Below are 15385 nucleotides of genomic sequence, written 5' to 3'. Positions count from 1 at the left end.
TTATCGGAATTTTTGTCCATCCTTCCAGAAGCGTATTTGTGAGGTCAGACACTGATGTTGGACGAGAAGGTCTGGCTCGCAGTTTCGACTATAGGGTTGAGGTCAGGACTCTGTACAGGCCAGTCAAGTTCTTCCACACCAAACTCGTTCATCCATGTCTTTATGGAACTTGCTTTGTGCACTGGTGCGCAGTTATATTGGACCAGGAAGGGGCCGTCTCCAAACTGTTCCCACAAAGGTGGGAGCGTGAAATTGTCCAAAATCTCTTGGTCTGCTGAAACATTAAGAGTTCCTTTCACTGGAACTAAGGGACGAGCCCAACTCCTGAAAAACAACCCCACACCATAATCCCCCCTCCACCAAACTTTACACTTGGCACAGTGCAGTCAGACAAGTACCATTCTCCTGGAAACCAAACCCAGACTCGTCCTTCGAATTGCCAGACGGAGAAGCGTGATTGGTCACTACACAGAACACATTGGTCCACTGCTCTAGAGTCCAGCGGCGGCACTTTACACCACTGCAATTGAGGCTTTGCATTGTGCTTGGTGATGTAAGGCTTGGATGCAACTGCTCAGCCATGGAAACCCATTCCATGAAGCTCTCTACGCTGTTCTTGAATCTAAAGGCCACATGAAGTTTGGAGGTCTGTAGTGACTGACTCTGCAGAAAGTTGGCAACCTCTGCGCACTATGTGCCTCAGCGTCCGCTGACCCCGATCGTTTCACGGGGCCTACCACTTTGTGGCTGCGTTGCTGTCGTTCCCAATTGCTTCCACTATAATACCACTGACAGTTGACTGTGGAATATTTAGTAGCGAGGAAATTTCACGCCCAGGTGGCATCCTATCACGGTACCATGCTGGAATTCACTGAGCTCCTGAGAGTGACCCATTGTTTCATTGTTTGTAGAAGGAGTCTGCAGGCCTAGTTGATTGGTTTTATACACCTCTGACCATGGAAGTGATTGGAACACCTGAATTCAATGATTTGGATGGGTGAGTGAATACTTTTGGATACACACACACACACACACACACACACACACACACACACACACACACACACACACACCCCCCCCCACACACACACACACACACACACACACACACATACACCCTGGTCCTGGAGGACCCTCTGCGCTGCACATTTCAGTATTTGCTCAGTTGCACTGAAAGACAACTGTTTAGACAGGTAGCTTTTTCCTGGCATTAACCAAATGTAGAAACAGGGCAGTTGACATGCTTCATAGGCACTATGCACTTCAGCACTCTGAAGTCCTGTTCTGTGAGCTGGTGTGATTTAACACTTTAAAGCTGTTGCTGCTTGAGGTGTTCACTTCTCAATAACAGCACTTCATGAGTTACAGCTTGTTTCATTGTTAGCAAAGATCCTGTGAATCATTTATTTCAGACAAATGATAAGAGGAAATTTGATCTGAATTAGAGAGTAAAGTTGTGGACTCATGACTGTTGTTTTTTATTTCTTCCATAGAAAAAACACAAACAGATATTTTCAGTTTCACAATTTTCCAAAATCTAATTAAACACAAATGCATCTTTTGGTCAAGTAAAGGCCTCCTGAAGTAGAAAAAAACTCACTCCATTTGTCCAGGCATTTACATGATCATTCTTTATCATAATAGTGGATCAACACAGGTCACACTCGGATATTCACGTCTTACTTCCTTTCATAATACACACAGTTCAGGGTCTCTCAGCCTTTGAGTTGCATGAGGCCATTAGTGCTGGTTTACAGAAATAATAAACATGAATAATTCAGTCAATCAACAGCACATTAGCCTTCTGACATGATATTATTCTTCTGTTCACATTCATCATAACTGAGATCCACATACAATGCGTAGAATTAAATGTGAAGGTATACAGTACATGGCTATAAATAACTGTGTTGTGTTTTGTAGCTGAAAAAGCTGAAAAAAGAATTAAAGCACAGGCTTGCCCCGGACATAGAATCCAGTTTTTGGTTAAAAAAAAAAACAGTTTGTACTAATACTTTGCTACCAACATTTAAATTAGCACGGAATGCCTATGGAAGTCTTACCATAAGATGTTAATATTAGCACTAAATATTGTGATATTAATGTATTAGATTTACTGAGACTATATTCAAATAAGGGATTGCACAAATCAGATTTTTTTTGGCTGAAAGTAACATCTGTCAGAACAATTCAGAAGCCATGCAGTCATAGTGAGAACACTGAGATGTTCTTTTCTCTTTTCTCACATTAATGCTGTCATTATCCAGTGCGAACATGAACTGCATTGCTACTGCAATGATGGATTGTCTTGCAAGAAATGTTTTTTCTTCCTGTTTTTTCATGATGCATGTGGATATTTCACATTAACCATCAAGGCAAAAAGAGCATATCTAAGCAAAAAACAAGAACCAAACAATATTAACCATAATCTGAATGTAGGCGGTGTCCATGGGAGGTTTGTTTGCATTGAAAAAAGAAAAAAAAAATCACCAAAATAATTAGAAAATAATTATTTTGGTGGGTTCAAAACTTTGGACTAGTCCTTTCAGGATCATGTATATGGATGTTTATGTGGTCATAAACCATGTATCATTTCTGAACAACGATGCTGTAGCTGAATGGCAACTCTTGTAGTGAATCAACTGCAAAACGCTGGTTCAAATAAACCACACACAGACTGGTCCTCACCACATCTCTTCAGCTTCTTTCAACCTGTAGAGTGCTGGAGTTTATGTCTTATATAAGGCAATACAGTGTAAGGCCTTTTAACTATAAACACCTTGGTAGTTCATGTTTGGTTGTAGGTCTGGAACAGATCAAGATCCCTTGTGCTGATGTGGGATTAGAAGCAGATGGTGAGGGTGTGGTGGCACATCAGTGTTGGGATTGAACACTCTCACTGGTCAGAGCACAGCTAGCTGTGATATTTGACTGGACCTGCCCAGTATCTCCAAACCTTTAAAGTGCAATGAGTAACACCTCAGTTTTGAAGCAATATCTGCTCAAAAAATCTCTGGTCAAGAGAGTACAGAAATTGGTTCCTGACTGCAGTCTACAGAGTGGGGGACATCAGCATTCACACTGAGGGTCTGAGGAACATGCTTGGACTTTAGTTTTTGCCTGTCCAGTTTGTTTTCTTTCCACTGATGAATGGTGGCCCAGTACTGCTCCAGGAGGGATCTGTCTAGTTTCTGAGCTTTCACCAGGTCAGACGGACAGATGGAGTTCAAGAGTGCACGGCACAACACCCTGAGTGAGTGTGAGAGAGAGAGTAGAGAGAGAGAGAGAGAGAGAGAGAGATTTCATATTAAACAACCTATTTGGGACAGAAAAACAGATTAGAACAGTTGTATGCAAAAGTTTGGACACCCTGGTCAAGTTGTGTAACTGCAATGTCCAGAACACTGTGTGTGGTTGAATGTGCTTCGGATCCCTATTCCGAGCAGATTAATCTTATGAATTAGAATACTTGGAAGAGTATTTAAAGAAAACTCATCAGATCTCATGCCTTCTGAGGATGTAAGTGAATTATCTACTAGTCATCATATCTCAGCAGTATAACGTTTATTTGCATTTGACACCTAAACATTGAGCCACGTAGGATGTGTTCCAAAAAACTCCCAAACTGACAGCTCTGACTTCTAAATTATTATTTCAGGCTTTACACAGTGATTTACAGCCGCACACCGACACCATATTTTAGCCTGTTTTTTTCTCCTGACTAAGTGATGCTATTTCTTTCTATTCTAACAGAAAATCTTACATAGTGCAGCTTTAAGTTAATTCCCTGTAGATAATGTCTTAATCTGTCTGATCAACAAAAGCTGCGGCTGTTCAGTTTCCCATAAAGTTTTTTGTATGTGTATGCTGTGTATGTGTTGTTGTGTGAAGTTGTGTTTCTTAGAGGATGATGTTGTTATCATGAAAATGTTTTTAAGTATGGTGACATGATATTTTTGCCATATTGTGCATCTGTGTTTTACCTGGGCAGCAGAGCTAGTACAGTAGTGAGCACACACACACAGTAGTAGAGTGGCTCAGACATGAGTTTGGTCTCAACGCCGTAGAGATTTGTGGGAGAGTTACACGTCACACATGTGACGCTGAACACAAGGACAAAGGCGTAGTAGAACCCAGCACTGGCTAGTAACACTACTGCATGTAGCCAAGTCTAAAATCACACAATAAACCAAGGTTAGTACAAGTAACAAACAGTGAGTAAATGAGTTGCCAGTGTAACTGTGACAGACAGACAGCTTCACTAAGAAAGAGGAATTTAGCCTGTAAAGCATTTAAATGAATCCGTGAGTCAGTTACAGTAGTTTGGTTAAGTAATGTTCTGTTAACTTTGTAATACAGAGACAGATTTATTCTAGGTAATTACTTACATTATTACAATATATAACAATCAAATACTACTCTGTAAGTTAATAATATGGTTAGCCAACTTAGCGTCCTCTTGTACTGCCTGTCCATGTTCAACTATTAAAAAGAGCATTGCTCCACCACGTTTTATCTGATCTTTGGTTCATGTCACTTTTTTTAGGAGGGGGAGTACAAAAATAATAAAATCAAATATTAGCCCCCTTCTCTTGCTGCGGTGTGATTATTTTTATTTTTTTTAGAACCCAAACATTTTCCTCCACTACGTTTAGAGGTATGGCACCAACCCTGCTTAGACCTGTAGAAAGTAGTCAGGACCACAGATACTTTCTGTTGATCATATGTCAGAAAACTGCCAGGCAAAGACATTCCACTGATATGTGGTCATTTCTGCATGTATAGTTAGTGGTGCATTTCTTAACCTAATCTACACACACAGGCACCAAGTTTCACCTGTTTAGCAACAGCAAGGGTGATGGCCAGTCCTGCCTATTTAAGATAAGCAACCAAATGGTGTTTTTGCTCCCTGAACCTGCCCAGTTTAGGAGCTGTGGGGGTTTAACTTCCTCACCCAAGTCACTTCTTGAATATGAATTTTCAGGTTGCTAGCTCACCTCTCTTACCACTTGACTAATAGCCACACCATCAGTTTTGGGGGAAACCAATGTATGCTCTCAACTAAAATAAATAAATAAATAAAAAACTAAATACAAAAAACATTATGAAGGAACAAGGGTCTCCTCAACACTGTAGCTGCTTGAGGCAGTGCAGTCTGCACAGTGGTTCTAGTCTGAGAATCAAGCTTATTTTATTCATTATAATAATGAATTATGAATAATTGTATTCAGTAAGGCACAATGTGGGCTCATGCTAAACCAAGGCGATACTTTGTTACGGCAAACCTATTAATTACAAGCCTGCACTTGGGACATCAGATAGACAGGTGTTGTTAACAAACTTTCTCAGACACCCGCTCATTGGCCCCACATTCTAAATAATGGAACAATGACTAGCCAGTTTTGTTACCTAAATCATTTTCACAGTTTACAGTACAGTATGTGCAGATATAAATCTGTAATTATATTAAGCTGTGCCTGACTAATTCAAGAGCTATCTGTAGCCTAGTAATTTAATAAACTAATACACCAATCAAACCTTACACTGCATACCACATGCATCCAACAAAATACCCTTGAGCATTTCAACTCTCAAAGTTGGCCCAAAGGTTGACCCAAACTCCCAGATACATCGGAATCAAAGAATCTACTACTTTGGACTGTCCTGTTGAGTTGACCTCACTGCTGTCCTGCACATTTCAGTGTTTTTCATGCTCTAATACACCCATATCAACAGGAAGGGATTAATAATGACCTGATGGACTGGGAACAGAGAAAACACTAAAATGTGCAGGAGAGGGAGTGCTCCAGGGCCAGGGTTTGGAACCAATGCTGCATAAGTACATTATAAAGCATTTCAAAGAGCTTTTGCTTTTAAGTAAACAGTACATTGGCATACCAAGCTATTTCCTACTTGACTCCTGGTAACTAATTAATTTTGTTCACAAACCCTTGCTGCTACTTGAGGTCTAGAAGCCTTTTCACTTTCTCTACACTGGTGAAACTGTGTATATGGTAATATTATAGGTACTGCGTTTTTATTTTTACAAGTGCTGCTCACCAGCGTGCGGCTCTCTATGACCTGATGTAGGAGAATGATGAGGAGCGCAGAGCCATTGATAGGAGAACCAAAAGAGAGCAGCCCAACGTCTGATCCTGCATATGCCTGAAACATACATACAAAAAACACCTATAACAGACAGCTCATTATGAAAAAAAGGATAAACATGATTTTAAGATTTCAATCACATTTAATGAAAGATAAAAATAAATTAATTAATGTGACGTGTAAAACAGATTCATGTAGCACAACAGAACTCACACAGTATGGAATGAAGAAGCAGATCAGGCTCTGGTAAAAAGCATCCAGAATGGTCAACCAAAAGGTGGAGGGGAGGTAGGCCTGCAGTCAACAAGGAACATATCAGCAGTGATTTTACTTACTTTAATTACAAACCCAGACACTAAAAGGAACAAGTGAGAACATATTCCATAAAACGGTCTAAAGCTTCAGAGCCTCATTAGGTTGTCTCTTTCAGCAGTTCCCATTGACTAACAATGGAAATTAAAATAAGGTCCAGCAATAGATATAACCATATGGTAATCAGACCAGTTTCCCCACCTCACAGTTCTGTCCAGCTTTGTAGAGCTGAGGCAGGGAGAGCAGCGTACTGGCAGAAACGTCCTTATCCATCACCCCGTACAGCAGCGGTGGAACAGAGGTAAACAGCAGGTTAAAGAAGATCAGAACCCATGAATTTGTCATAGTGCTACCTGAGAAACCACAGAAGAACTGGAACCAGAACAGCAGGTTCACATACATCTAGAGAGAGAGAGCCAGAGAGAGAGAGAAGAAAAGATAGTTAATCTGTAAAATTCATCCACAAATTTTACAGGTCAAGCTATAAAATGGATAGACTCAGACTTAAAATCTAACTGGCTGAATGAGCCAATGAAGCACTTGCTAACTTATTTTCATAACCAGAACTAGGCTGATCGGTTAGCTAACATGCTAAAAGACAGCTTACAGCAGGCATGTCAAACTGGGGAAATTTTGAGCCAAAGTGCTGCGGAAATTAGCGTTTAACCTTATCTAATGCTCTGAATTAAATTCATGAAGTCCTCGCAAATCAGCTGATGAGCTGCATCAGGTGTGTCTAATGAGGCTGAAGTCTGTAGTGTTTTGGCCCATGAGGACTGGAGCCTGACACATGGCTTACAGACTAAACTACTCCTCCATTAATATGGGGGCTTTGAATTAAAGTACTTACGAGCCATGCACAAAACAACCAGGTGTAAACGGGATCCAACATATGTAATGTAAGCATAATATATATGTGTATAGGTATGTTACCTGATACTTACCACATTCTTGTAAAAGAAGTATAAGATCATGTTAGCTAGTCGTGTGTAGCACCAATGACCATGGACCAGCAGCAGTTTTCTCAAGTGTTTAAATCTAGAGATTGCAAAATCACTAGACATCACCGCCTGGAGAGACCACACCAGAGACACGAAATAATGTGTAATCATTCAGTTTGTGAATCTTTATCATTGAAAAAAGGGAAATCAAAACTAATTCCAATAATTTACTCATTTAGCACCGCCTTTCTTTTTTACCTTCACATTTATCATTTGGCAGAAGACCTCAACCAAACTGCGAATGGAAGAATGAAAACTGAGTAACATAATCTAGAAGGATGCATAACCTTACAGTCTTAACTGGGCTTGATCAAGTGCAAGATTAACTTAGGGCAAAAGCATTTTATAGTGCAACAGTACAATACGACTAACAACATATTATTTAGATGTAAAAGTGCAGCTTCTCAGCAAGTGAAAAAATGGGCTCAAACAATCTGTACAAGTTCTGGCATTACAAAATAAGCATGTTTATAAATGCAATGCGTTGCTAAAATCAATTTATAGATAAGTGCTGGCCACAAAACTGCTTCAGGAGGGAACAACAATAAACCACTTCCGGTTCATGATTTTGCTTGCACTGGTAAAAATGTTTTTTCTTTAACAGACCCATGCACAGACATTTTGAGGTACAGGGGCTCAAGGAAGAAAAGGGAAAGATGAACATGAAATAGACAATTTAATTTACAGCAGATGGCTGAGATGCTTATTAAACAAGTCACAGTTCAGAGAAAACCAAACGTAATGTATCTTTTCTCCAAGCTGTTTTACAATGACAAAAACTTGGGTTAGCAAGTTCTTTACTTATATAAAACCAGAATACATCCAGTATGTTTGGTTGTTGTTCAAAATAACCACATTACGCAATGTTTCACTTCCTTAAAGAGATTATCAGTATTTCCAGCCGTTCTGGCTGCACTTGGGTTAAATCGCCACAGGAAGTCAGTACTGCACCAGAGGGGGTGCTCAAGAGTGATGGAACTCAAACTCATCCACAAGCTCTATAATCCTCATTGACACCAGAAAGGATTTGTGAAGCGAGAGCCATCATGTAAACATATTTTCAGGAACACTGTTACATGGTTTTGGCGAGACAACAAGGGACTCATTCCATCTTCAGGCAGACAACAGAGACCAAGAAATTCTGCCCATTGCACTAAACTTTAACCATTATTTTGTCGCTCTTCATGATTACAGAAAGGGAAAGGGCTCACCCACCACTGCGGTCTGTCTGTGTATGTGCTTGTTCTTTAATATCTTTCGAGTGTACTACAGACAATTCAAATTTGGGTGCTTTCATCTCTGTAGCCCCACTGTTGTTGGAGAATTGGACTTCTCAGTTGGCAAACATCAAAAATATGTAGGTTTTATGGCTCATTGTCATTTTTTCTTTCCAATCTAGAAAGGGAAGATTTTTCAACTTCAGTGTAACTGAACTGCTTTATAGTTACAGTAGCTTTGTTGCCTGTTTTGTAATCATTGTGGTGGTCCCTTCTGTTGCTTGTGTTTTTTAACAGGAGATACTGGCATCTGAAATTTTGCAGTGGAATAACAGTGTGACTTTGAAAAATAGGTCAAGGTCATTAAATACAATTTGGGACACGATTATAGCATTGTGATATAATTTGATGAAGATAACTGAAGAAAAGCTTAAAAAAAACCATTCAATTTGCAGATGGATGGAAACAGAAAGACACAGTGAAGGATATATGTATTCAGTCCAAGGACCTTAAGAAGAAGAGTTGTTTACAAACAGTCCAGAGGTGTTACATGGTTGGCCTTTACAACAGGGTCAGTGCCGATATCTGACACCACAACACACATGTAACTGGAGTGAGGCACAGCCGAGAAAAAGAAAGAGGGGGGAGAACGAGCATACCTGCATGCCTTCCTGGCCTGAGATGCCGACACCTACATCTGCCACCTGAATCATACTGACATCATTTGCTCCGTCACCTGAGATCCAAACCCACGCACGCACATTAGTACACCATAGCTACTGACACAGAAACAGCCCACAAAACAGTACCTTGTAAAAATCTCACACTGTTTAATTAATTTATCTGATTTTCAGTCCATGAAGGCCATGAAGTACATTCATTTTTCTGGAGATATTTTTAACGAGACTATCCACCTGTGTAAGTAAGGGGGAAGTCTAAGGGGAAAAGGGTGTTTCCAAAACTGGAGTGCCAAAAATGATTGAAAGACACTTCAATCTATTAACTTTGATAAGATAATCAAGCTTGTTTCAGATCTGAAAAAATCTACATGTTTCTGACCATCCTTCTACTGTGAGAAGACAACTAAATGCTCTGGGTCCGAATGGATGTGTATCTGTTAAGATCCAAAGGACAACATCATGAAGTGGAATTATTTGGAACCAATGCAAATGCAACCAACTTCTAAGACTAAACTTTGGAAATGGACAAATATTTTTGCAGATCAAGTTCAAATTAAATGTAATTTTGAACGCAAGCTGTAACAAAGGCAAAGGGTGGACACACTAAATACTGAATTATATTTAGTTGTTGATGCTTCTGTGTTCTGCTTTTTCCTGCTGAAAATAGGATAGTTTGTACTGGCTGCCAGCTATTTTGATTTCAAATGAAATAAGTGAAGGGTGGCATCAGACTTTACTGTATGTTGCAGATTCAACAAAGTAGCATGTATTCCTGTCCTACCATTCACTGAACCACAGACTTATTATTCAGTTATTAATGTAAGACTTATTCAGGAACTACTAAGAGCTATTTGTCTACTTCTACAAATCACATATGTGAGTTGTGTGGTTGTGAGAATGAAATAAAGATCTACATACTCTAAGTATTCACAGAATTATGTACAAAACTTTGTACTGACCAAAAACTACTAAGAAAAATGTTGCTTGCACAAAAACAGAATGGCAGCAGTAATCTGAAAACAACTTCACTCACACATTATAATGAGAATGATAACTGGACTAATGACTATGAAAAGCAGATGTCTACTTTATATAAATTGATTCCTGAATTACAGTGCTGGTCTAATGTTCATTCAGGAAATGCAGATTAATACATAACTGACTCCTGTTACACCTACATTCTAAATCAAACCGCCAAACCAACTAATCTCAAGATTTTATAAAACACTGTCACTGACCTATGGCCAGGGTCATGACCCCTAGGGAGTCTCCAATGAGTCGAACCACTTGGCTCTTCTGCAGGGGGGTGGATCTGCAGCATATTACTGATCGGCAGCCGCTCGTCAGATCGAGAAAATTCTTCTGCAAGTCCTCATGCAGGGCAAAGTCTAATGTCCGGCCATCAATCACCAGAGTAAAGCCAGAAATAACAGCATCACCCTCGGACACGCCCATGCTGCTGTCAGATAAACCCCTCTCTGTGATGGTGCTGATGTCTCGCTGGAGCTCACACAGCCGAGCTTCACAGGCTTCCTGAAAAAAAATACACATATGGAATATTTACACTAGAGCCATGTATATGAAAAAGAAGTAAAATCTCCTTTGTCTTTCCTCAACTGTCATTAACTCCTATACAGCAGGCTTAACATTCAGTTATTAATCCTCTTTTTCTTATTCTTAATTATAATAATAATTCCTCTCTCCCCACCTTACTGTCACAATTGGCAGTCAGTAACCGGTCAGTTGGTCGCAGTAGTTTGCAGGCACAAGCTATGTTAATGGCTGTCTCCTGTTTGTCCCCTGTGAGGACCCATACTTTGATCCCTGCTCTCTGTAAAGCTTCAATAGTCTCGGGAACTTCTTCCTGCAGTCGATCTACTATACCAGTTGCCCCTGGAAACAGAGAAACATTTTTATGGCTCTTCATTAAGGCTAGCAGTGAAGGAAAAAAATGAAAATGTCATTTTTGTTATTAATGCTTATTTAATTTATGTTAGTAACAAACAGTTTTTGCCTTTTTGAGTCATGAGTCATCAGTAATGCCTCACCCAATAATGTAAGGTTATTTTCCAGTCGCTGGGCGGAATCAAGCAGAAGTTCCTCCCTGTTTTCAATACTGGTTTCAGCAAAAGCATGCCTCTTTAGCCATGGCTCATACTCTGCCTCATCCAAGACCTGCCAATCACCGGAAAATTCCCATTTTAGTTACAATAAGAATACAAAGAAGGGCATGAATTCTTTACAATTTTTTCAGTAATCTCATTTTTATTATTATATTTGAGCCAAAATTATAGAGAACTGTAATAGAGCAAATGCCAGTTTCATTTCTCTCTTTTTATAAAAGTGCTGAGGGGACATATTCAAAGTAGCAAAAAAGTGGAAGTGAAAAAGAAAGCCTACTCTTTTAGCAACACATAGTGTGCGTAGGCCCTCTCTGGCGTAGTCATCCAGGTGTTGCTGTGTCCGTTCCATGATCTCTCTAGAACAGCTATCGTCACCTACAGCGCAAACAGACAAATCAGCCCAGAGGCCATAGCTTACGGTAATAAAATGCCTAAAGCAAATGATGGAAAAACTCATTTACCTGTAAATTACCAAAATGGCCACCACAAGATCACTTATGTACATTGTCCAGTATTTAAGTATTGTACATTTGCTGCACTACCTAGAACCAATCTGTAAAATTCTATAATCTATACTATAATCTATTCTAAAAATCTATATGGATTCCTGAGTTCTTTTTTATATTAAATGGTTCACTGTAGAGAAATGTACTGACTTGGATTTTTCTGGAACAGTGGTGAGAGCAAACCAGGGGCCACAATGTCTGCACACGTCTTCTGAATTTTTATATGGTGCTAATGGTAAAACAGTGTTAAAGTGGACATACTAAGTTCTGCATGTACCTCTCTGTCATGCCTCTTTGCATGTAGCTGGATGCTTTATTAATGTTGTGTTAGGATCTATTGTATTAGCAGTCTTTGGTCAGTAACAGTAAAAGAGAGACAATATTACATGTACACTGTTAGATATAAAGGTACTGTGCAAGTACATTGTTCGTTCATCAACATACAATGTAAATGGCCATCAAAGGCACAACAGTGGTTTTAAGGTCTAATTGTGTACCTTAGTGTAAGTCCTAGTGAAAAAGTACATATTTGTATCATTTCATAACCTGATGTTTTAAAACAGAACAATAAAATAAAAACCCGGAGGTGAGACAGGGTGTGTGGAGCTAATGAAACTTAGAAAATATCATTTCAATTGATTATGGTACAATAATGTTCCCTGACTAAAGGTACTGAGATGTACCCTTAAAGGGATCAACCCCAGTGACAAGAGGGGCACTGCCCTACTATTTTTCTGAGAGTGAAACTTCAGCCAAAATCTAATGACCTTTGCCCAATTCTTAAAACGTCTTCTGTTTTTGATTACATCATCAGGCTGGCATGAAAATAATATTAACCAATAATATCATCACTTCCTCTTCCCATTAGCACCACCTGTCACTGAAGGAAAATGTTTAACTAGCTCACAAACCCTCCTTGATATTGCATTTTACTTGGAAATCGATCGTGGTACGGAAAGAAATGTGTTATGATTTCTGATAGTAATACTATTTGGCATGCTGGTTAAAATAGGCCTGGTTCTCTATCAGTTTACTCCTCCATCAGTACAGTTGGGATACTAATCAATTATTATTTTTACTAGTGAATTAATTACTAATATGCACATAATAGTGCTATAATGGTGAGTTTGTCAGAAGCAATAGCACACCTAATGTGGTCAGTTCCATGATGACATTGTCAGCTCCTTTGGTGTAGACCACCACCTGGCCTGTAAGCGGGTGCCGAACCACCACTGACATCCTCTTGCGTGTGGAGTCAAAGGGCAGCAGATGCAGGAGAGGGACAGAGAGGGGTCCAGTGCCAGGCAGGACTACTAGCAATTGCTCTGGGGATCGGCCCAGCAGAGTGAAGCCATATGCCCTGGCCGCCTGCACCAGGGCCGCTTCATCTGGGCTCTCCGCCTCATACAGCAACTCCTCCTCCTCATCGTCATCTTCTTCTTCGACAGAGTCTTCGTCAGCCAGCTCCTCGTCCTTCCCCCAGGCTCCTCTGTGGATAGGCATGGGGGTGGAGCTGGGTGATGGAGTGTGTGTGGGTATGGGGCTGGGCGTGGTGGAAGTGGGTGTGTGTGGCGGAGCACTGAGGGTGTTGGGGGTGTATGGGGCAAAAGTGGCAGAGCGGCCCCGGGAGAACAGTCTGCGGGTGAGGCCCGGGGGACTGTCTGTGTTTTGAGAGGGGGACAGGGAGAAGCGGGGGAGGCTGAGTTTCTGCAGCAAAGCCTTCATCTCTTCCAGAGAGCGCAGTGGAGTGCGAGCCACCGGCATCTGCACCTGTAACCAGCAACACATCTCATTTGTTATCATAAAACCAGCATCATGGCTTATGAGGACCAATTAGTGAAGTTACAAAAACAATGGCTGGAATGCCATGATTGGTCATCTAAGTTTATTAATCATCAATAAAGGTGATTGAGAACATTGATTATGCATTATGTATTTAAACACTCTACAATACTGTAGAATTTTCTATGTAATATTTTGCAGTTGGTATAACTGCATCGTCATCCTTGTTTTTTTTTTTTTTAGGATTAATGGATGATAATATATGATACAATTTTTAGCATCCTATCATCTACTTGTTTTATTTAACATTGCATTTTGAACATTTGCAATAATCTGCAAGTACTGATCAGATGTTTTTCAGCATAACCCTTAAACATAACATTTTAATGAACCTATACTGCCACTCTTTATAAGCAATGGTCACTGGCCATTTACAGTCATATGCAAAAGTTTGAACATCCTAGTCTAGTCTATTGATTTTCTAAGAGATAAGTTAACACATCCTTTACTGGGAAAAAAACTTGAATTACATTTTTCTGTACAAGAAAAAAAAAATTCTATTCATGCGCTGAGTCTGACATATTGGGAAAAATATACATAAAATCTAAAAAGCATCACCATTTTTCCACAGGCCAGATTTATTTTATCCCCAAATTTGTTAAATTCAGCACATAAACGAGATTGTGAAAAAAATGTGAAAGTGTGTGTGAAAGTCTCAGACTTTTAAATATGACTACATCAGATACTGAAATGAGCCGAAAAACTCCATATTACTTAAAGCTATTATAAATAACTAGGGTATCTGGTTTGTAGCTAATGCTAAAGCTTTAGACTTAAGACTCTTGAGAACACTTTATGTACTTTATGTAGAAAAGAGGTACAACAATGAGGTCCAACTGTGTACCTTAATTAAGTTTTTAATTGACTTTCATTTAATAAACAGAGATTTATTTTAATCATTTTATGCATCATATTTTTTTGTCTTATTATTTTTTAAAATGTAAAATAAAAAAATTATGTATTAAATTTTGTCATTACTCCACATGCATAACATATACTGCAGGCATCAAAGAGCTTATATGGACAAACATGCAGATACTGCTCTATAATGTTTATTTGATACATGTGGTCAGGTTGTAGTACACTACACAAAGCACTGGGGGCGATATGGCTTCCACTGTTCTGCTGCATAAATCAACTAGTGTACAGATGAACTTGCGGGAGCTATGACAGGCACAGTGCAGAGGAACGAAGTGCATAAGACGAAGTTTGATCAGCTGACTACTTGAAATGAGTAACTGGTAGATGAGGCCCTTTACAGCCTTTAACATGTGAGCTGGACAGCCAGTAGCATGTGTACTCATAAAATAAACATTTCAAAAAGGTTCTTTTTCTGATGCAAATAGAAAAACCACTTTTGCTTCCCTAAAGAACCTTTCAACCTTTTAGAGAACTATTTTGGTAAAACAGAGTTGAGTTGATTGAGTTGAGTCAGAGTTGAAGAACGCTTTTAAAGTTTAAAGAACCTCCACATAATAAAAAAAGGTCTAGAAAGATCCATCACATTGGTTTAGAAAATCATGTCAAACATGGTTCTTTAGGGAACCAAAAGTGGTTCTCTAAGTAAACCTTTTGTGGCACCTTTTTATTAAGAAT

The 15385-nt window shown here is 39.5% G+C and overlaps 1 protein-coding gene across 4 annotated transcripts in view; it reads right to left on the bottom strand.

The window, feature by feature from the left end:
• Nucleotides 1–1449: 1449 nt before the first annotated feature.
• The window catches only part of atp10d (ATPase phospholipid transporting 10D), a 39364-nt gene continuing 25428 nt past the window's right edge, over nt 1450–15385 (bottom strand). For 3 of the 4 annotated variants that reach the window (XM_017690491.2, XM_017690489.2, XM_037538696.1), the window contains 12 exons: nt 13096–13717; nt 11719–11816; nt 11367–11493; nt 11027–11211; nt 10557–10851; nt 9298–9374; nt 7365–7490; nt 6622–6822; nt 6322–6402; nt 6061–6165; nt 3984–4171; nt 1450–3249 (listed from right to left, as the gene is read on the bottom strand). In XM_017690491.2, coding sequence (XP_017545980.1) covers nt 3018–3249; nt 3984–4171; nt 6061–6165; nt 6322–6402; nt 6622–6822; nt 7365–7490; nt 9298–9374; nt 10557–10851; nt 11027–11211; nt 11367–11493; nt 11719–11816; nt 13096–13717 — 2337 coding nt within the window. In that variant the 3' untranslated portion in view covers nt 1450–3017. The other variant, XM_037538697.1, reaches the window with a different exon arrangement.

This window comes from Pygocentrus nattereri, chromosome 5 (genome assembly GCF_015220715.1).
Source record: "Pygocentrus nattereri isolate fPygNat1 chromosome 5, fPygNat1.pri, whole genome shotgun sequence".
Classification (NCBI taxonomy): Eukaryota; Metazoa; Chordata; class Actinopteri; order Characiformes; family Serrasalmidae; genus Pygocentrus; species Pygocentrus nattereri.
The sequence above is the reverse complement of the archived record's forward strand: the minus strand, read 5'-3'. Positions and strand labels throughout refer to the sequence as shown.